The 22,624-nt window shown below is 40.6% G+C and overlaps 1 protein-coding gene across 5 annotated transcripts in view; it reads left to right on the top strand.

The window, feature by feature from the left end:
• Nucleotides 1–22,624, top strand: part of KIAA1109 (KIAA1109 ortholog) — a 222,166-nt gene that overhangs the window by 114,068 nt on the left and 85,474 nt on the right. For all 5 annotated transcript variants that reach the window (XM_043969747.1, XM_043969748.1, XM_043969749.1 and 2 more), the window contains exons 43-52: nucleotides 188–407; nucleotides 1,091–1,249; nucleotides 2,561–2,736; nucleotides 4,886–5,061; nucleotides 9,044–9,750; nucleotides 10,421–10,666; nucleotides 12,335–12,428; nucleotides 13,623–13,673; nucleotides 15,232–15,438; nucleotides 17,127–17,362. In XM_043969747.1, coding sequence (XP_043825682.1) covers nucleotides 188–407; nucleotides 1,091–1,249; nucleotides 2,561–2,736; nucleotides 4,886–5,061; nucleotides 9,044–9,750; nucleotides 10,421–10,666; nucleotides 12,335–12,428; nucleotides 13,623–13,673; nucleotides 15,232–15,438; nucleotides 17,127–17,362 — 2,272 coding nt within the window. The remainder of the gene's footprint in view (nucleotides 1–187; nucleotides 408–1,090; nucleotides 1,250–2,560; nucleotides 2,737–4,885; nucleotides 5,062–9,043; nucleotides 9,751–10,420; nucleotides 10,667–12,334; nucleotides 12,429–13,622; nucleotides 13,674–15,231; nucleotides 15,439–17,126; nucleotides 17,363–22,624) is intronic.

Below are 22,624 nucleotides of genomic sequence, written 5' to 3'. Positions count from 1 at the left end.
ATGCGTTTCTTCTGATTCACAGTTTGTGGAGTTAGCCTAGAGAAGACTGAATTTGAACATTAGAGGCAACCATTGTTTGCTTCTCGATGGCTACTTTCTTTTTCCTGTTCTCAGGGGAACAATCCTTTTATTGAAATTATGGACTGGACTCCAATTCCCTAATTCTTTCTGTGTGTTTTTTCTTTAGGGAATACATCCATACCATTCTCTGAGCTACACCAGTGGAGACACGGCCACAGATTCGCCAGTGCATGTGGGTCGTTCTGGGATGCCCGTCAAAGAAAGTCCAAGAAAGGAGAGTCTGCTCAGCTATTTGACTGGGAGTTTTCCCAGCTTGCATAATCTCCTGGAAGGCACTCCTCAGAGAAGTGCTACAACAGTTAAAAGTAGTTCTCTGACAAGAACAGGTATTCCTTCTAGTTAAGCAAGCAAGCATTTATTAAGCCCCTACTGTATTCAAAGAACTGTGGGAGGCTCTGGACATGCAGAGAGAAACCATGAGAGCCTCTAACCTCCAGGAGGTCGTATTTTTGGTTTGATAACGAGAAGGATGATTTTGTAGAAAGATTGGGTTTGGGATTTTTTGCGTAAGCGAAATTAATGTTTATAGTGTAGATTCTGTTTTCAAGTAGAGGCTCCGATTGCATAGGTAACTTATCACAGCTAAATTACAAGTTTTTTGTGGGCAAGGACTACTTTGTTTCTCTGTCAGCTCTATACATTCTACATGGTTTCAGTAATTGGTTGTTCCTATTAGCATGTCCTAACTTACCTTCAGGAAACCATTATGTTGGAAATGGTCCATTTGTCTTCTTGGTCTCTGTGCTCAATTATATTTGTTCATGGCATGATTGGCATTAATTGTCCTTGTCATAAGATGGGTTTCTTTGTGAACCAATTAACATTGGATTTCATAACTCTTCTCATAATGACAGAAATAAACTTGTATATCATAACATCAGTATCACACAGTGTGATTTTATAAAAGAGACTGCCCTGTCAACAATTGAGGAATCATTTCATGTTCAGCTTTGTCAGTTTGCAAATAACAGAATCAGAAATACTGTGCTCAAGAAAACTGTTTTTACAGGAAACACAGTAGCCACAGACATGTTATCTGAACACCCTTTGCTGTCTGAGCCTTCCTCTGTCAGCTTCTATAATTGGATGTCAAATGCGGTGGGCAATCGAGGAAGTGTGGTACAGGAATCTCCTGCCCCAAAGTCAGGACACAACAGTCTTCCAACAGGTATTGTTGAGTTGAGCTTTTCTTCATGTACTTGGAATTTTTTCACTTTTCTTATTATCATAGAGTTCTGCTTTGGAATATGACAGATAGGAAACTTCTGTCAAATGATTGCCTCTTCAAGAACTAGTTAAGAATTTGTGAGCTTTGAAATGCATTAAATTTTGCAGAAACAGGTGTCGGTGATTGGTGAAATATGTATCACTGTATTGGATAAGAGGATTTATGTCAAACTGTACCTTTGGGAAGGTAAACTTACCAAAATATGTAGCTATAAATAAATGATGGCATTTAAGACAAGACAGTAGTAGTATCTGTTTGAATATTTAGTTTCACAACAGAAAAGAGAAAAAGAAAAAAATGCAAGATAAAATTCCAGTATTTTATGTGTGTAGAGTATGACTCTTTTTATATTATTGAGATTTCTCTGATGTACAATATTCAGAACCAGCATTCATTCAAGACCCACACACATATACATGTGAAATGAGTGAGTATTTAGCGTAATGTCATCATCGGTCCTCGTGGAGCTTATAATTAAGAAGCGGAGGACATTTCCTTCCATGGACAGTGAAGATTTCTGACTTAAAACTCCCTCTCTGGGTGGTTGAGAGAAAAATCAGGTCTGAACAGCTTTGAGGCAGCCCATCTGTAAGCAATGGTTTGTGCCGGGAGCAAAACTGAAGTTCTTTTCTTTAGCTAGTCGTTCCAGTTTGTTTGACATATGACGGTGTCGTAAACATTTGTACCTGAATGTTCTTTAGTAGAGTCAGAGAGGTGATATGATTGGCTTAATATCCAACAGGAAGGAACTAGATGAAGGGGAATGTAAATCTCAGTTTCCTTCTTCCAATTCCCATGTCTGTGGTACAGAAAGTGTTTTGTTTCCATAAAACATTTTACACCCAAATGGGTTTGTGTCGCTTCATCTCTACCCTGTCTGCCTTTGCATAGGCTGTCATCCAGACTCCAAATGAATTTCCTCCTTACCTCCACTTCCTTCAAGACGTTTTTCTTAAAAAAAATGTCCCCACATCATATTGTATTTGTTTTGTATATGCTTATTTGTGACCATGTTGTGCCCTCCTTCATAAGATGTAAGCTTCAAGCTTTGTGCTTTGTAATACCCAGTACCTAGCATATCACAGACATGTAATAGATGCTTATTGATTGGGTGGTTATCACATACATGTATGCACGTGTGTATGTATGTAGCTATAGATATATCTGTCTGTGTTTGTACATAGATACTGTGGTGTCTCCCTATCTATGTCCATAGACACATACACAGACACGCATTGTTCATATTTTTAGGTGTTGCTCCCAACCTTCCTACAATACCCTCAGCTTCAGATTTCAATACTGTTTTGTCAAGTGACCAGAACACCTTAGATGGAACCCATTCCCAGCACAGCACAAGTCAGGATGACGTAGCAGGGGTAGAAGAAGGCAACCCAGGATTCCCTGCTGTGCAGCTCGCTGATGCCCAGGTGAGTGGCACTTGTGACTGTGCGTGATGAAGGCCTTTCCTGAGCTGTAGTCATAGCCAGCTCTCATGGAACTGCTGTCTTTAAGCCTCCAGCACCTTGGGATGTGGGCAGATACATAACATGGCTTCTGAAATAGCTTTTAAAATATTTTATTGTCCTATCATTTATACATTAAAGCCAGCTGCACCACAATGCTATTGGGTTGGCTGCCCTTTTATAACTATGCCAATTAATTTTAGACGATGCCTGTATGTGGATTCCAGGGAATGAAAATCATAAAGCAGGAGCTCTCTGTATACACTCTCACTTGATGACATCATCACTTACCTTGGGTTCGATGATAATTTCTGCCGATGAATCTCACGTCGCTGTCTCTATTTTTAACGTCTCTCCTGAGTTGCTTATTGGCTGTTTAAAGCTAGATGTCCCAAAGGCATTTCCACCTCAGTTTGTCCAATGTAGAATTCATTATCTTTACCCAAAACTTACTCCTCTCCTAAAGTTCTCAGGTTCTGTCAAAGGCAGCGCCGTCCTTCCGGTCAATAGCTTCTCGGCCTTGTTACTTTCCTTGGCCCTCCCATTCTTCCTTCCCCAGCATATTCAGTCAGCTACCAGATCTTGTCTTTTCTACCTCCATAACGTTTCTTGTGCTCATCATCTGCTTTTCTTTGCTCATATGGCCACTGTATGGAGGAGGGCAGGTGCTCCTCACTTCCCTCATGGCATACTGTTTAATGACTTCCTGCCTCGAGACTCTGACCCCTCTCCACCATAGCGGCCAAAGCAGTTTCCTGAAGCTCAGGTCTGAGTTTACCTGGCTCATGCAAGAGAACTGGCGGGAGTCAGGGCTTGGCCTTGACACACAGTCCCAGTCCAGGACCAGAGTCTGGATGTGTGAATAAAAAAAGAAAACAGCAGACACAATGGAAACATGCTGTGGGCTAAGGCCGAAGCATTGGCTCTCCGGAGTCAGATTTCCCTCTCTGATGTTCGTTATCAGACTGGTCATGTGACCTCCTTGAGTCCCGGATTCCTCCTCTCTAAATTGAGGGAGGGGATTAAGCTGGATTGCCACTGAGGCCCCTTCTTCCATCTCTACATCTGTGATGCTGTAAAACTAAGAAGCAAACGGAAGAAATTAATAACCACAGAAAGTTCAGGGAAAACCTCAGAGGGGGAAAATATGTAAAGAATTAATTGTTGTTTGAGGTTTTTATGCCTTGGCGCCACTAGCCGGGGACTCCGCAAACCCCACCGTGCTCCACCCCCTGGTTGTAGCCTTTGCCATGGCGCTGGCATCATCACCACTCGCTGACGCCTACATGGGCCTGGCAAAATTATAATGATTGGAAGCCTAGTGAGGGCAGTCATGTGACTGTCAGAGTCGCTATCCCATTGGCTGGGGGCTGAGGGGTTTCTGGGATTGGGGGAGGAGAATTGGGCATTCTAGCTGGACACTGGAACAACCGGCCTTCTGCTGCGTATTCTCAGCTGATTCCTGGGCGGTGGTATCTTTTGAGGTTGTATAATTTCCCTTTCCCCATTTTATTTCCTTTCCCTTGATCCTACTGATCCTGTTTGTGTTTTGTTTTTTTTTTAAGTTCTTTCTTGTTAAAATAAATCCTGTCCTGTTTTGAGGGAGGCTGCCGGTCTCCTTCCTTGCCCCAATATTGCAGCGAGCCGCTTAGCTAACACTCCCCAATTAAAAATTGGTCCCCACAACTATAAGAATCACTGGAAAAAATCTAGACAAAAATAAAATTGGAATTAAAATAAGACCCCCTGGAGGAAGAACAGAAGGTAGAAAGTCTTATCGAAAGTAGTGGCTTCCTGAAAATCTGTGACTCCTTGCGATAGAGCAGAGTCAGAGACTGAAACATAGAGAAGGAAGTCAGGTGTTTGCTGTCAGAAACAACTGTCCTGGGAACAAGGGCAAAGAGCACTTATTGGTGTTTTATGGCGTATGGGCAGGAAGCCTTAGGATATAGAACTGAAGCCCCATGGATTCTGTGGGGTTTCTTGCCTTGTAACAGTTCTGTTTAATCTTCTGACAGCCACACTGAGGGGAGTCCTCCAAAATTAGAATTTGCGTGAATTTGCTAGTAAGGGGTTAGGCACAAAGTTAATGAAAATATTTTGTATGTTACAGGTCGTCTTCAGACCGCTTTTGAGCCATATAGGAATTCAGGCCCAAGATGCAGTGCCACTCTGCTACCGAATGTACTTTGGAGAACATCTCTCATTTTCTGGGACATTAGACTGCCTCAGGGCAGATATTGTGGATTCAGACACTGCAAAGGAAAGAAGAAGCAAACGAGCGAGACGGTGCGTTTACATTTTTTAAAGTATTTTTTTTCTCCAGGGTAATAAGGAAAAAAAATTGATGGTTATCCCTTCCACCTTACAGGGGTGAGGGATATGGTACCCCCACAATCGGGAAAATTTGCTTAAAATTTTCTGTTCCTCCTTACCAGCGAAGTCATCTGAATCATCATTAAAAGATAAAATATGTTGATATTATATAATGCTATACACATATTTTATGCATTTCTGAGTTTCTAAACTTTTTCTGTGTCATTTTCTGGCCTTTGTGTGTCATCTAGGGCTTCCCCAAAACTCCCCCCCAAATTCCCACTTAATTTCTTATGCTGACCTGTGATATATTGAAACCATGATGGGGAAAATTGTGATATGGATATCATTACTTTAAAAAATCACTTGGCCTTGGCGGGGGGGGGGGGGGGGGGGGGGGGGGGGCAGAGGGGGGGGTTGAACTTGTGATTTCACTGATAATAGGAAATAGTGGATGAGGAAACTCCCCTTTTGCTGTGTGATTCAATACCTTCTCCATGTAGAAGCACACTATCCTCTTCCTGCCCCCTCTTCCCCTTTTAAAAAGATTAAGAAAACATAGTCTTTGGACAAATCTTAATGAGAAAATTTGCCATTCTTTAACCTTCAAATAAAACATTGTCCTAAATTCAACCCCTTGCTTCCTATCCCCATCCTCCCCCCCATGTCAAAGGCCTAACTACTTTCTTTCAAGAATCTGTGAGGAATTCTTTCATCTCTTTTCAGAGAACGAGGTGGTGACCCCAAGGCAAGGGACCCTTAATGATCCGTCTAAGAGTGGTCCCCTCTTTCCCCATGTTTTGACTTGGATTAGGGTATTAATCAGCCTAATAGAGGAAAAAGTCCCTAATTATGTCAGTGATTGGAAGTGTCTCTTAAGTGAACCTTGAACAGCTAGAAGGAGAATCCCCAAGGGTATAAGTGTCGCAGGTGGGGAGATGTGTGAACAATTTTAGGAATGTGATTCTCTAAGCTTAAGCAGAAGTTAAGTTAGTATCCTTCTGTTTGATGGGGCAAACTGCTGCTAAATCTTGACTGTGGCACATTGTCTCCTGTCTGGGAATGCTCTGCCCTGGAAATCCAGAAGGCCTGAGAGAGAGAGAGGTGTCCAAGGGCCTGTGGAGACTCTGGTCATTGTGGAATTTTTCTCTCAGCCAAAACATGCTTAGAGCTGAATAATTTTAATTAATAAAATTGCCTATCCTGTTTGTGCCTAAATCTCCCACACCTGCAACTTCTAGTCTGGAGTGGTTATATGACTGCTGTTCTATTGGATGAAGTAGGTGATCCCTTGTTCCATCTTAATGGTGAAGTGTTACAGTCTGTTGTCTAGGAATGCTATAAATTATAGCTCCAAATGGCTTATGTTAGAGATGAGAATAAATTTATTAATAATTAATTATAAATCATTGTGGAGCACCAGGCCTAGCATCAGGAAGACTCATCTTCCTGAGTTCAAATCCGGCCTCAGACACTTACTAGCTGTGTGACCCTGGGCAAGTCACTTAAGCCTGTTTGCCTCAGTTTCCTCATTTGTCAGATGAGCTGGAGAAGAAAATGGCAAGCCACTGCCGTATCTTTGCCAAGACGATCACCCCAAATGGGGTCACCATGAGTTAGACAAGAGTACAAAGGACTTAAATATAAAGTATATTAATTATTAAACATTAACGATTAATAATAAAGTGGTTTTGGGCAGACTTGTGCCTAAAACACAGAATGGAAAATTTCCTTCCTCATCCGTACTTCCAGTCTTGAGAGTTGACTAGAGCAGGCTGAAGTGCCAGGACTGACTCACAGGCACAGAATTTGAACCTAGGTCTTTGTGGCTCTGTGGCCAGCTCTCTAGCTGTACCCTCTCCATTGGAGTATTGTGTAGGGGGTGGGGTCTAGAAGCAGCAGCAGTTGTTGTTGAGCAGGTATTTCTTTATTTTTTCTCATTTCTCATATCCCTTAAAAGCTATATCACAGCTTGAACTTGAAATCACTGGAATGTAGCTTATAATGAAATGTGCATCTGTGTAGTACACAGGCATGTGTGCACATGGGTAGATTTTGTTGTCATTTGGCATAATGAATATTGAAACATTTGTTAGCTCCTTTTTCAGCTTTTAGGGAAAATGTGTTGGTACCTACTTTTGGATGGCCCTGCGGGCCCAAAGTTGTTGACATAAGCTAACAGATAATTTGCTCACTCGTTTAAATCAGCAGCTTGGTAAAAAAAATACTTCTTAATGTTTTCTTTGAGAAAAAGTCAAGTAAGAAGCTTGTAGATGCAACTTATTATGACATAGGATGGAAAAACTAAACAAAAAGATGATTCGTCAGCTTGGGGTGGGGGGGTGCTAAGGTGTGCCAAAGCTGTATGCTGGGGTACAGAAGTCTTGGGCTTCTAAAAGGATTTTGAACCAGGAAGTAGATGTCTGAAAACTGAGGAGAGGAAGAAGAGCAGTGAAGGCCCAGTGAGCTCTAAAGCTTTCATGTGTTACTGTCTTGTGGTTCACCATAGCCTGGTGTGGTGCAGGGCCCAAAACTAGAACATCCATTCGGTGGCAGAGAACACAGATGATGGAGATGGGAAGGGGGTTACCAAAAGTTACGCCCACAGTAAGATGGAGCAAAGGACCCAGTAAGGAGACCTGGACTCATATTATTTCTGACTCCAAGCCTACTGCTTTATTTGGAAAAAACAAAAAACCCATCCATCAAGGACTCTTCTCTTTCTGACAGTAATTGGCTAGCCGCTGACTTTAGGAAGCTCACTTCACAGTCCTGTATGCTTCATTCCTTTTTTGTTAAGAATAATAATAATCTCACCTTTATGTAAGTATGTATATCTAGACCCTTGATTTCATTGGTGTAATGAACTCCACATGTGGCAAAACTCCCTTCACTGATGCAGGTTAAGAGCTTCTCTGTCCCCAAGAATCTTGGAGAGTTTCCCGAGATTCTAAGAATTGGAAGTGAGAAGTTAAGGGACTTTCCTGTGATCAGTCATAAAACTTGCATGTGTGTCAGAGTCAAGATTTGAACCCAAAGCTTCCAGACTCCAAAGCCTGTCCTCTATCTTCTATGTCAAGTTGGTTCCCAGCAGTAAGAAATTAGTTTTGCATAGCGCTTTAAAGCTTTTGCATCCCTTTGCATAAACTAGTGCTACTTGCCCTACCCACCTCAGGGATATTGTTTGTTTAAAATCAGATAATAGGTGTGAAAGCATTTAGGAAAATGTTAACTAAAGTATGATATAGCTGCCAGGAATGGATTATGAATTCCTATATTTTCTTTCTCTGCATTCCAGAGGGATGGAGAGAACAATTTTTTACCTGTTTCAAATAAATTATTTTCTGGAGTAATAAACTTATTTTGAAATTGACTATGACTGAAATGGGTTGGAGCAGGTCCAGAAATGACAATTGTGATAGAATAGAAAGACTAATTTTAATTGCCCAAAGGGGAGGAAACATATCTTTGACTATATTTGCTAGGTTTAATAAGTGATACCACTTCACCAAAAACAATGACAAATTCACACTTAGAACTAACTAAATCATTCACCTATTCTCTAGCTCATTTTGCCTGTTATGTAGAGAATTTGGTTGTGAATCAATACAAGTCAAGCTAGCTTGTATTGTTTGCCTTCTTACATGGTCAGGGGAGGGACTGGAGGAAGGGAGAGAATTTGTAACTCAAAATTTAAAAATGAATGCTGAAGGGGCAGCTAGGTGGTGCTATAGTGGATAGAGCACCAGCCCTGGATTCAGGAGTACCTGAGTTCAAATCTGGCCTCAGACACTTAACACTTACTAGCTGTGTGACCCTGGGCAAGTCACTTAACCCCAGTTGCCTCACCAAAAAAAAAAAAAATGAATGCTGAAATAAATAAGCAGATGAATGAATGGATTGACAGACAAACAAACCTTACTCAAAATTTTTAATTCTTTCCCTTAATTATTAGGCAAGGACATGTGAACCTTCCTCCACTCGAGTTCAAACCGGCTTTAATGTTGGAAACCTTCAGCATCAGTGCTGTGGTCATGGAGAAGTCAACATGCACACCTCAGAACTCAGCCAGTGCTTTTTCATTTCATGATCTCAACAAGCGCTATTTCAACACCTTTCACTGTAATTTTACTATTTCTTGTCAGTCAATAAGCCAGCATGTAGACATGGCTTTGGTTCGTCTTATTCACCAGTTTAGTACAATGATAGATGACATAAAAGCCACTCAGACAGACATCAAACTTAATAGATACACAGCCGGATCAGCTTCTCCCACACCCACCTTCAAAACCCACAAACACCGGGACTTCCGCTCCTCTGACTTCAGCCGAAGCTCCAGGGGGAGCCTTAATGGTGGGGGCAGAGTCAACAATGCAAAGAACAAAAGAGCCAACACTGAGAACAACAAAAAGGAATCCCGGAACAAGAATTCTTTAGGAAGGTCTGAAAGAAGAACCTCCAAAGTGTCAAGGAAAGGTTCAAAGGAAGTGGTCGATCATATGACTATCCACATGGATGACTCTGATTCCATTACAGTGTCTGAACAGAGTGAACCATCAGCAGAGTGCTGGCAAAACATGTACAAACTGCTTAACTTTTATTCGCTCATCTCTGACCCAACAGGGATATTGGAGAAATCTTCAGAAACTTTTGGTCCAACTGGTAAGAGACCGTTTTTAAGGTTGCAACTTAAATGCTCTGCTTGTATTAGTTATAAGTGATCACAAAGACTTAACCTTGATTTTAGAAATGGGGTCATTGAGATGCACAACAATTAAAGTTCACATAGAGGAAGGAGGCCGTAATGAAATTGAGCTCTTAGGACCTTTGCCATTAGGGTGTTCCATCTTCTTTTGACCATATCTCTTTGGCATTGGTATTGGAAAAAATTTGCCAATCCTGATGTCTCTACAGCTCTGAGTCTGTATTGTTTTTTGTTGGTGGCAGGCTCAGTCTTCTGCAAAATGCCAGGTAGAGCATAACTAAGTTCTTAACTACTGCAGATTTTTCAGACGGAATTAACCATAAAGTTTTCTATTAATGCACGCATTTTGTAATATGTCTGGATTCCTTGTTTTAGAATCTACATACATTGTAGTGTTAGTGATACAGTATACATGCATTATACCTAAATTATATTATTATATATTATATTATTATGTAGTGCTAATGATGAATTTCACATGTTTGGATTACAAATTACAAATATGTTCATCCTGTAAGCCAGAAAACCTCCTTTTTAAGGAAGTATCTTGAGGAGGGTGTTTCGAGTACCCATACATTATTACTGTTTTCCATTGCCGTACTTTGATGTGCCAATCTGCCCATGTAGGAGTCCGAAGCCCCACAGAGCCTCCGTGTAAAGTTGTGTTTGAGAATGAACAGGACAATAACAGCTTGACAAAAACGCAAAGGAAACGCAGCCTGGTCACTTCGGAGCCTCAGAACGTCACTCTAATAGTCTTTGGCATTGGCATGGTGAACCGTACCCACCTCGAGGCAGACATTGGCGGACTCACAATGGAATCGGAGTTGAAGCGAATCCATGGCAGTTTTACACTTAAGGAAAAAATGAAAGGTATGGCATTAAAAAAAAAAAAATCTCATAAGGCAACTTTAGCAATAGAAATGTTTTAATTGCACATTTCCAAAATTTCTACTTTGTCGTTTCTTCCCCCCAAATGAGAATCACAGAACATGTCAGGGCTTTGCCAGCAGGTGGGAACTTGTGTCAGACTGGCATCTTTTGGGGGCAGCTTCATGACTTAGTGAAAATGGTGGAATGACTTAGGACACAGGAAGACAAAATGTGCCGTCCTGCTCAGAAGCCCTTAACCTTGTCCCTAAGTTCTGACTCTGACTCCTAGCAGCTCTGAACTCTGTGAGCCTCCTTTCCTTCATCTGTAAAGTGGAGCCGACCATGGTCGGACTCTCCTTAGGGTTTCTATGGAGCCAGTGCTTTGTTAGCCCGAATATTTTAGACATCTGTGCTACTGTGAAGATAGGGATCACTAGCCTGTGTGACAAGGCCTTGGGAAAAGTTTTCTCATCCATACTGCCAGGATGCAAATCCTCTGGTCCTGTACAAGCTTCAGTTACTACAGACAGTGGTGCCTCAGGAGATAGAGCGTTTCCAAGGGACACAAACAGAGACCACTGTGACTGTGGCATGTGGTAGTGTGGCTTCTTTAATTAAACTGACATTTCTTCAATTGACCAGCAGCTTACAGTTTTAGGACTCTGTCAATGAAAAACTACTAGGGGGCGGCTAGGTGGCGCAGTGGATAAAGCACCGGCCCTGGATTCAGGAGTACCTGAGTTCAAATCCGGCCTCAGACACTTGACACTTACTAGCTGTGTGACCCTGGGCAAGTCACTTAACCCCCATTGCCCCGCAAAAAAAAAAAAAAAAGAAAAACTACTTCACAGGGTCTGTCTTTTTATTTTTGTTTGTTTGTTTGTTTGTTTGTTTTTTGGGGCAGTGAGGGTTGTAACTTGCCCAGAGTCACACAGCTATGGGTCTGAGGCATTTGGTAAAGATGGGATATAGAATGAAAAAGAAGCTGCTGGAATCTGGGACCCTGAAGCCATGGCACCATCTCCTGCCTGGGATGTAGAGCAGAGGCATCAAACCCCTCAAACAGGATTTTACAGTATCATTGGAAAATGGGTGACAAAATACGCGAAAATGCCACACCACCTAGGTAACGTGGGTTTGTGGTTTTCTAAGTCGGTGTGTGGCCAGCAGGGGTCTAACACTGAGTTTGACAGCATCTATTTACAAGGTCTAGAATCTCAGAGAAAGGCCACATGGTGTGGGCTGCTTGATAATTATCCACAAGGCACATGAAGAGAAGAAGAATAGCTCATGTTGATCTAGGACTCTATCGTTTATAAAGTGCATTATACACAAAAGCTTGGTGAGGGAGTTAGTACAAGGACAATTTTCCCTCTTTTTACTCAGGAGAAAACTCAGATTATATAATCACAGAACTAGCAAATCATAGGGATGGATTTAACCCATATCTTTTGATGGTGAGACCAGCAGTTTTTCTACTGTACCATGGTAAATATGTGAAGTATAATAAAAGCTGCACCAGATTTTTATGATGCTTATATCATAAACATAAAAACTGTATTGTAAATGGAATCAATGTGCATAAAATGAACTTTGAAACACATTTAACACTCTGTTTTGCATACTATCCAAAGTTAATTCAAATCATTTTCCTCCTTGTTTTTAAAGATGTTTTACATCAAAAGATGACTGAGACTTGTGCCACCGCTCATGTTGGTGGGGTTAATATTGTGTTGCTTGAGGGAATGACACCAAATATACAGTAAGTAGAGAGCTTTTTCTTTCTTCTTCTTCTTATCATGATACAGTTTTATAGAAAGGGAATTAAAGACCAAGACTTACGTGTTTACTATTCCAACCTGATGTTCAGGTTTTATATGCAACGTTTTGGTACCATTTCTGTTGGGTTACAAGAAGCATCACTGCCACAAGAGGACTTTTAAGCCCCCTTCTCATGAGCCACTAAATTCAGACTGTTTAATAGCAGGCGGTGCCAGGGGAGCATGAGAATAATGGCCTGCTCTTTGAGCAGAGATTGACCTAGATTTCTATGGCATTGTCAAGAAGTTTTAAAATGAAGTGTTTTTATTTGTCACATAGGCCAAGATGCACACACTAAGAATTAAGAGCTATAACATTAGGGCAGGATGACAGTGACCAAGATCCTAAGTAAATAAAGGTTCATGTGGGAATATATCCCTAAAAGATCACTTGGAAGGAGACAGGAAATAAAAACATGTACCCTACCCATAGCCTGGGAAGAAGGAAAAAGAAGGAAACATCCAGTTATTAACTGGATGACTTAAGTACCCTAAATAAGGCTGTCATAAGCATTGTCTCTAGTGGTAGACTTCAGAGGAAAATGAAGTCAGGAACCATGAAGCCATCCAGTCGTGCTTCATAAAATAGGACAGAGATCATCTGTTGCAGCTGGGTCATGCCCCTTCTCTCAGATGTCAGCATTTCTGATCATTATCTGTTTGTTGTAGATTCCCCCCATTACCACGTAGGATAGAAAAACAGAAACAAAAAGGTGATCCGGGTGGGTGGGCGGGTGGGAAGGCCCTGTCCTCCGGAGCCCAGCATGCAGCTTTGGCTCCCTGTCCCTGGCTCACACACCTACTGAGTAGTCAGGGGTGGCGACAGCAAGACAAGGTGCCTTGAAGGAGTTGTACTGGAAAATGAGGAGTGAATATTCTTGAGTCCCCAAAGCCGTCAGCATCTACCTTTTATACTGGCCTTGCTCCCCTTTGGGCCTTGTGCATGTGATCTCATGTGAAGGGAAGGAATGACACAGACTCCACGGGGACTCACTATCAAAACTTGCTGCAAGGCTAGCTTAATGTCGCTTAAGTTAGGAGACGTTTTCAGATGACTTATCATGTGACTAATATTTGCACGAATGTTCTTTATTTGCTTTCTCTTTCTCTTCTTTTCCTTCCATCTCCATCTATAGACTGGAAGATTTCCCTACATCTCCTACAAGCACCGCCAAACAAGAATTTCTGTATGTCACATTCTGCTTACTTGGCTTTCAGTTGGCATAAATGAGAGTGTGTGATTCAGGAGCATTCGTGACTAGAATATCACTTTCATAGAGCTTCTGTTACGTTGTGCACTTTTATGACTATATCAAAATGTAACCTTAGAGGTAGATAATAATTTAATTTATCCTTGGGGAATGATCAGCATATAAGCCTATGGTCACGTGGGATTGATGATTCCCTGACATTAATGGTTGTTATACCTTAAAGGGTATTATCTCAAGCTTAGGACAGAACACATTAAGTTCTCCTTTATCATGTGAGTAGTCAGTTCTTTATCATAATTTAAAGTAGATTTATTAAGGCACTAATACATAAAAGGCCACGCACTCACCTTGAAATGTTTGGGTTTCTTTTTTTCTCTTACAGATAACTATAGTAGAACTTATAATGTTGGTGCCAGGGGAACTTTGTCCTCAAACCCTATTTTATTTAACTTTTTTTTTTTTTTTGAGGAATTTGATTTTAATCTGAATTTACTAATGAGTTCTGCTGTAGTGGGGGAAAATATTTAAATATTTGTTAGAGAATAATCTTTAAAGAATTTAGCTGACCATTTTAGCAGTATGAATTAAACCTACTTTATACACATTTCATTCTTTAATTTTTAAAGGCTTGATGCTAAAAGTATGATGCTGAACTTAACGTTAAAAGTCCTTTTGACACAGTCGCCTTCGACATATGTTGAAGCAAATGCAAAGTCCTTTGCAACACAGACAGTTTAAACAGGTCATATAGAAGGCAGTTTCTGAAAGGACATTTTTCCTTAAACTGGCCCCAGAGCAGGACAATGTTAGTAATTCCTGAGGGAAATGGGCTAGATGTCTTTTTCCCCTTCATGACCATCTTGATCATTTCCAAGGGGTGAAGAAGTCTTTGAAGGCTTATTAATTGATGACCATGCTAATTGTCTGTTTGACTTTTGTAGTGGTGTTGTCATTTCTTTCCTATTTGCTGTAGAAATGATAGAGTCCAAATTTTTTTTTTTCTGTCATTTCTGTTTTCCCCAGTGTTCTGTTTCAGTTTGTTTAGGGCTTTAGTAGAGGTCCTTAACATAGTTTCTTGTTTCATACATAACACAGTTGGGGGATCTTTGTCTTTTATTGTTCTTAAATGTTAATTTAGTGCATGTGATTTCATTATGTGTTTGTCAAGTAGAGATCAAGAGAGTTACAAAATGAAAAATCCATGAGGTTTGGTGTCTGCATGTTTTTTGAATATCCATGTTTTCTTGCACATGTATATTCATACTAATACCCTCCTAGAAATCCCAGGCATATTCTTAAAATTGGAATAAATATATTTTACTGCTTTTCATGAATTTAGTAGATTTCTTTACTTTAGAAGCACACGTTTTATCCATGTTGTATCCCCTGTATGTGTGCAAAAACTAAAGGCACGTGGAGTTTCTTAAAGTCTAGTTTGCACGCTACACATGTACTCAAATACAATGTGACAAAGTTTGACTTTTCAAAGGCACTGGAAAAGATCCTGAAGCAGTCTATCTCTTCTCTGTTGTAGAACTGTAGTGAAGTGTAGTATTGCCAAGTCCCAAGCCCTCTACAGTGCCCAGCGTGGGCTGAAGACAAACAATGCTGCTGTGTTCAAGGTGGGAGCGATCAGCATCAACATTCCCCAGCACCCAGCCACCTTGCACAGCATGATGGTCCGTAGCTCACACCAGCTCTCCAAGCAGATCTCAGACCTCATCAGACAGCCACCCGCGGCGTAAGTCCTTTCTTCATTGGCTCTGGTATTGTGGGCCTCATTTGGTGCCATGTGAGTATAAGCTAAGGAACACGTGTCATGAGGGGAGGATGCAGAGCAGAATGACATCCTCAGAGTTGAAATTAGTATCTTGGAATCAGCGAAATAACATCACCACCTAAACCACCTCTTGCTCTTCCAGTGCCCTTGTCCTACGTACATGTGGCCGTAAAGAATAGTGGGCTTTGTGTGAGGTCACTTGGGTATTAATACCAATGACATGTATTAGGATTTTGAGTATCCTAAGAATCGAGTAAATGCAAATACAGTCAAAAGAATTTGCCCTCTGATTCATGACCCGGGGCTGTGCTTTGTTCAGAGAAAATTAAATGTATTTTAAGACAGAAATTGGTCGTCCCCAGGGACCACGTCAGATTGTAGTACGTGACGGTCTTTACCATCCATCTCTCTCCAGGAAGGAGACAGGAAATAAAAACATGTACCCTACCCATAGCCTGGAAGACAATGCTCGCCATTTGCCCAGGTCATCATTCTTAGCCTTGCGAGTCTGGCACCAGTGTCAAGGTGAAAATACCACATTTGGTAGTTGGAAGGAACCTTAGACATCCTTTAGTCTGAATCCCTTCTTGTACAGATGAGGAAACTGAGGCCCAAGGTGGCTAAGTGATTCATTTCTCTGAAGCCACATAGGCATTAAGTGCTACAACGGGGATTTCAACCTAAATTGCGACAAAACAAAATTGAGATTTTTGTCCCATTACAAAATAAATTTAATTTGTTTCTTGAAGAATATACTAAAACACTGATTGTCTAATTTCTTAGGGTTTTTAGAACCCTTCTGTTAGATTTTTTTTTTTAATCCTAAAGCTCAGGCTTCCAGTGTTCACAGCCACATGATGGGGTAAATAGTGGTGAGCACATGTGCCTTGGTAGTTAGTAGGCCCTGGTTTTCCGGGGTTCCCTTCAGCTTTGTGTGTTATGACTCCATGAGGAGAGGAGACAAAACCCCACAGAATGTCCCAAGGAATCCTGAATGACTGAGGACAGAACTCGAAAGCGCAGCTCTCAAGAAGCTTGGCCACATTTAAAGTAAAATGAGAAAAAGGTGTGAAATCAAAAGCCTGGCTTCCTTCACATTTTTCTAACCTAAGACAGATGGTTGTGATCTCTGGGGCTGTTTGGTGGTAGTGGTTTTAATAGAAGTGACTTGTCACTTACTCTAGGCAACATCAGTAAGATCCTTGGCAATAAAACCTCAGAAAATTAATTATAAAATACTCCTGATGATGTGCTGGTTATAGATTACTTAGATTGTGTCCTTGTTTCATGACTGCCATAGTGCTCCTGGTCCTACAGTGTCAGGTGTTGTTACCTTAACAGGGGAGGGTGAGTGTAGGGGCCTGATCTGTGATTTCATCCACGTAAGGAACTCTATGGTGAAGGAAAATCCCTCTACCAGGACTAATGAGCAGCTCTTCTGCAACTGAAAGTCTTAGAAGGGTGCCTGGCATTCTGAGTGCTAGAGTCAGAAATCCAAGATGTGTTTGGACCCATGTCTTCCTGGTTCCTTGGCTGCATCTGGATCCAATGACTCTGTGTCTCTATTTATTACATATTTGCTATTGAGGCCTCATTTTTAAAGAAAAAATTAGAACTTCTTACCATGACTCTTTTTATTAAACCAACAGCCCACAGTCTACAAAAGAAGATATTGCAACCCCCTTGCCTTCTGAAAAAACTCCAAGCGTTAACCAAACTCCTATTGAAACCAATGAATTTCCACAGCTGCCTGAAGGCTTGGAAAAGAAGCCTATTGTTCTTAAGTTCAGCGCCATGTTGGATGGAATAGCGATTGGAGCAGCACTCTTACCGTCTCTCAAAGCAGAATATAAGATGGGAAGGATGAGAAGTCATGGAATGACAGGTGAGGAGATGGCCCTGCATTCCTACTCCATTGCAATGCCTAACTGTGACATTTAGGGTTTGCAGTTGCATAAGGGTCTTAGGACATGTTACTCAGGTTGGCAGTAGCAGCTTCTGAGTGCTTGTGGTGTTCACATTATGCTCTTCACATTATAAATTACTACAAGAGCAGGAGATATGCTTCCTGTCCCTGAGAAAGTTGGAAGTTGCATGGGGAATGTAACGATTGGAATGACGCCACCTGCTGGATACTTACTGTAGAAGAGTTCTGCCCATGAAGCGAAGGTCTTTGAGGGCAAGACCAGGAGTCTTTTCTTTGGCGGGGAGGAAGTGACGCAGACTAGTGGGAGGAGGAAGGAAGAGACTGGCGCGGGCTCTTTCCTGAGGACGCTGGCGGAGAAGGGAGCTAGAAATGTGCTCTCCCTTTAATAGATAGGAATCTAGGCCTTTCTCTCTCTCTTTACCAAATTCTTATTCTCCTTAATAAATGCTTAAAAGTCTAACTCTTGCTAAAGCTTGTAATTGATTGGCGACCACTCATTAGATATTTTAGACAGTTTAGCTAGAATTTTAACCCTTAACAGGAAGTAACAGGTTCTAAACCATAAGAAGTCAAGCTTTCATAGATTTAATTCATATAATGATGTTCAGGATAATAAAAGGTTAAATGATTTTGTATGAGTAAGCTCCCCCAAAAAAGAACTTGAGCAAATGAACCCTAATTATTGAAACTTTTTAAGAGGCCATATTTTTTTTCAAACACTTTTATCAGCAGATTATTAATAAAAGGATGGACATTTGCCCATTCTCTCAGACCAAAGACTGCTAATGGTGGTGGGATCGTGTTTCTATGTCCTCTGAAGAAGAAGTGTTCCTGACCTATGCCTAAGCACCTCTGATTGGTTAAACAAAAGGGAAGTGGGTTATATTGGAGCAAATGACTGAGGTCATTCAAATCTTGGTCAGAGACATCCATTTCTATATCACCTGTCTGAGCAAACACAATAAGTATGAATGCACCCATTAGCCAAACTTAGAATTTCTTGTACTGTCTAATTAATTAGGTCTTGGCTTGGGTAAATCTGTAAGAGAAACTTCCCATAGTGGTTGGTTTCTGGATGGGATAGTAGAAAAGGGGAAAAACCTTGGTCCTAATACAATGATTAGTTTTTAAATATAAGAGAGAAATTCTTTTTTCATACATCCAAAGCCAAGGCTGTGATGATCTTTTTTTTCTCCAGAGACCTTTTAGATGGGATAAAGGTTTTTGATTCCATATAACTAGGTTGCCCTAGTACTTAAAAAAAAAGTTTGTTACATATAGACTCCTTTATTAAGTGTAGTAACTTTGACTTAACTCAACTCCACAAGTATTTCTTATGTATTAGGCTTGTGGGAGTTGCTAGGGATACAAAGACAAAAGCAAAGCAGCCCTGCCTTCCAGGAGCTTGTGGGAGAGAATAACCTGCTAACAGGCAAGTGTACATAACCTGCACGGAGTCAATACAAAATAATTTGGGTGGAAGAAAGCCCTGTAGCTGAGTGGGGTCAGGGAGGGTATGAAAGCAAGCCTCCTCTAGAAGCTGGCGCAGGAGCTACGCTGGGAGAGAGGATGCTTTATTCTCTCTCCGTAACCAGAAGGTGAAGGAGCCACAAGCCCTTTATCTTAGCCAGTCTGATACAGACACTAACTGTTGCAGTGCACTGGAATTTTTTTGTCCCTATATGCTGACATTTAAAAAATTGTTGTTAAAAAAAAATTGTGGTCATTCTTTATAGTGTTCCTTTGTCCTTTGCTTTCTTTGCTTTGCATCACTTTTTTGTTTTGTTTTTGTTTTTAATAAAAGTGTTTTTTCATTTTCCAGTTACATGTAGAGAGAGTTTTCAACATTTGTTTTTATAATATTTCCAATTTCAAGTTTTTCTCCCTCCCTCCCCTCTTTCCCCCCTTCCCCAAGATAGCAGGTAATCTGATACAGGCTATATATGTATAATAACATTAAACATATTTCTGCCTTAGTCATGTTATAAGAGAAGAATCAGAGCATAAAGGAAAAACCTCAAAAAAGAAAAAACAACAGCACCAAAAACAAAAGAAATAGTATGGGTCAACCAACATCCATATTCCACAGTTCCTTTTTGTTTTATTTTAGTTTTTTCCTGGATTTGGAGAGCCTTTTCTGTCATGAGTCCTTTGGGACTTTCTTGTACCATTGGATTGGTGAGAAGAATCTAGTCTATCACAGTTGATCAACACATAATGTTGATCCTGTGGACAATGTTCTTCTGGTTCTGCTCATCTCACTCATCATCAGTTCATGCAAGTCCTTCCAGGTTTCTCTGAATTCCTCCTGCTCATCGTTTCTTACAGCACAATAGAATTCCATTACATTCATATACCACAACTTGTTCAGCCATTCCCTAGTTGATGGACATCCCCTCAATTTCCAATTCCTTGCCACCACAAAAAGAGCAGCTATAAAAATTTTTGTACATGCGGGTCCTTTTCCCTTCTTTATGATCTCTTTGGGGAAAAGACCCAAAAGTGGTATTGCTGGGTCAAAGGGTATGCACAGCTTTATAGCCCTTTGGGCATAATTACAAATTGTTCTCCAGAAAAGTTGGATCAGTTCACAACTCCACCAACAATGCATTAGTGTTCCAATTTTTCCACAGCTTCTCCAACATTTATTATTTTCCTTTTTTGTCATATTAGCCAATTTGATAGGTGTCAGGTGGTACCTCAGAGTTGTTTTAATTTGCATCTCTCTAATCAATAGGGACTTAGAGCATTTTTTCATATGGCAATAGATAGCTTTGATTTCTTCATCAGAAAACTGCCGGGAGCAGCTAGATGGCGCAGTGGATAGAGCACCGGTCTTGGATTCAGGAGTACCTGAGTTCAAATCCGGCCTCAGACACTTAACACTAGCTGTGTGACCCTGGGCAAGTCACAACCCCAATTGCCCTGCCAAAAAACAAAAACAAAAACTGCCTGTTAATATCCTTTGACCATTTCTCAATTGGGGAATGACTTGGATTCTTATAAATTTGATTTAGTTCCCTATGTATTTTAGAAATGAGGCCTTTATCAGAACTACTGGCCATAAAAAATGTTTCTCAGCTTTCTGCCTCCCTTCTAATTTGGGATGCATTGCTTCTGTTTGTACAAAAACTTTTTAATTTAATGCAATCAAAATCATCCATTTACTTTGCATCACTTTTTACAAGTCTTCCCATGGTTCTTTGAATTCTTCATTATTTGTCACTCTTTATGTCAAAGTAAGATTCCATTGCATTCATAAAGCATAGCCTGTTCAGGCACTTCCCAAGCATTGCAAAGGTATTTTGTTTGGTTTTTTATGGTTATCACAAATAGTTGATTTACTGTTAATATTTTCATTCGTAGGACTTTTGATGAGCAATATAATCCTTGATATAGTCCCAGTAAGGAGATCTCTGAGTCAAGGAGTTTACCTTTTCTTGTAAAACTCCAAATTATTTTCTGGAACTTTTGAATCCTTTCACAGCTTTACCAGCAGGACAAGTGTCAAAACTAAAGTTAATAACCAGCTTGGCAGATAAGAACCAGGATACAAATGAAGAAAGTACTGCATTGTAGGACAAATATGAGCCAACAGTTAACTGAGGAATATGGCAGAATAAGAGGATAAATTCACAGTACTCGACACTTAATAAGCATATATTTAATAAAGGTCAATTGAACTGAATTGAATGCATGGCCTCACTAGAGGAGAGACCTTTGTACTTGAAGACCAGAGTACTTTAGCTTAGGAAGCTGAAGCTTTGTTGGGTAATTGGCCAGAGGTGCATAGACACTGTTAACTGCCTAAAATGGGCGAAAAGAGTATAGTCCATGGCAGGTATCAGCCATGGAGTCCCTCCTACAGGCCTGCCTCTTTGTCAGGGGTAGGTAGAATGTAGTTCTTAACCTGAAATCGTGACCTTTTTTTTTTGTAAATTCCATTTTATTTTCAGTTCTGAATTCTCTTCCTTCCCCTTTCCTTTCCCCCACCCACTGAGAAGGCAAGAGAAATAAACCTCATTAACAAATATGTATAGTCATGCAAAATAAACTCCTGCATGAGCCGTGTTCAAAAAAATGCCTTTTTCAGTCTGTACTCTGAGTCCATCAGTTCTTTCTCTGGATAGCATTTTTCTTCATGGGTCCTTTGGAGTTATGGTACATCATCATACAACTTTCACAGTTGCTTATGTTTATACTATTGTTGTTACTTTGTACAATGTTTTCCTGCTTCTGCCCACTTCACTTTGCATCAGTTCATATAAGTCTTCTCAGGTTTTTCTGAAACCATCTCCTTCATCACTTAGATTGCATTGAAATACCACAACTTGTTTAGCCATTCTCCAGCTGATGGACATCCCCTCAGTTTCTAATTCTTTGCCACCACAAAAAGAGCTGCTATAAATATTTTTGTGCATATAGATCCTTTTCCCTTTTCTTTGATCCCCTTGGGGTACAGATCTAATAGTGGTACTGCTGTGTCAAGAGGTTCGCACATTTTTATAGCCCTTTGTTCATAATTTCAAATTGTTCTCCAGAATGCTTGAACCAGTTTATAACTCCACCAATAGTACATTGGTGTATATATTTTTCTGCATCCCTTCCAGCCTTTGTCATTTTCCTTTTCTGTCATGTTAGCCAATCTGATAGGTGTGAAGTGGCACTCCAGACTTATTTTAATTTGCCTTCAGTAATTATTAGTGATTTAGAGCTCTTTTTGTGTAGTTTTTGGTAGCTTTGATTTCTTCCTTTGAAAATTGTCTTTTCATTTAAGAATGGCTCTTATTTTTATATATTTGAGAAATGAGGTCTTTATCAGAGAAACTACTGTAAAAAAATTTTTTTCCCCAGTTCCCTGCTTTCTTTTTTTTTTTTTTTCTTTTTTTTGCGGAGCAGTGAAGGTTAAGTGACTTGCCCAGGGTCACACAGCTAATAAGTGTCAGGTGTCTGAGGCCAGATTTGAATTCAGGTCCTCCTGAATCCAGGGCCAGTGCTCTATCCACTGGGCCACCTAACTGTGTTTCTCTTCTCTCTTCCCCCCTCTCCCCCCCCCCCCGGGTTCCTTTCTAATTTTGGCTGCACTGGTTTTGTTTGTATAACTCCTTTTTAATGTCATGCAATCAAAATTAACCATTTTAGGCTTGTTTCTTCTTATTTGCTTCTCATTGGAAGTGAGAAAACTGGAGAGGATTCTCTCTCTTTAACTTGGTCTTTATG

This window comes from Dromiciops gliroides, chromosome 6 (genome assembly GCF_019393635.1).
Source record: "Dromiciops gliroides isolate mDroGli1 chromosome 6, mDroGli1.pri, whole genome shotgun sequence".
Classification (NCBI taxonomy): Eukaryota; Metazoa; Chordata; class Mammalia; order Microbiotheria; family Microbiotheriidae; genus Dromiciops; species Dromiciops gliroides.
The sequence above is the reverse complement of the archived record's forward strand: the minus strand, read 5'-3'. Positions and strand labels throughout refer to the sequence as shown.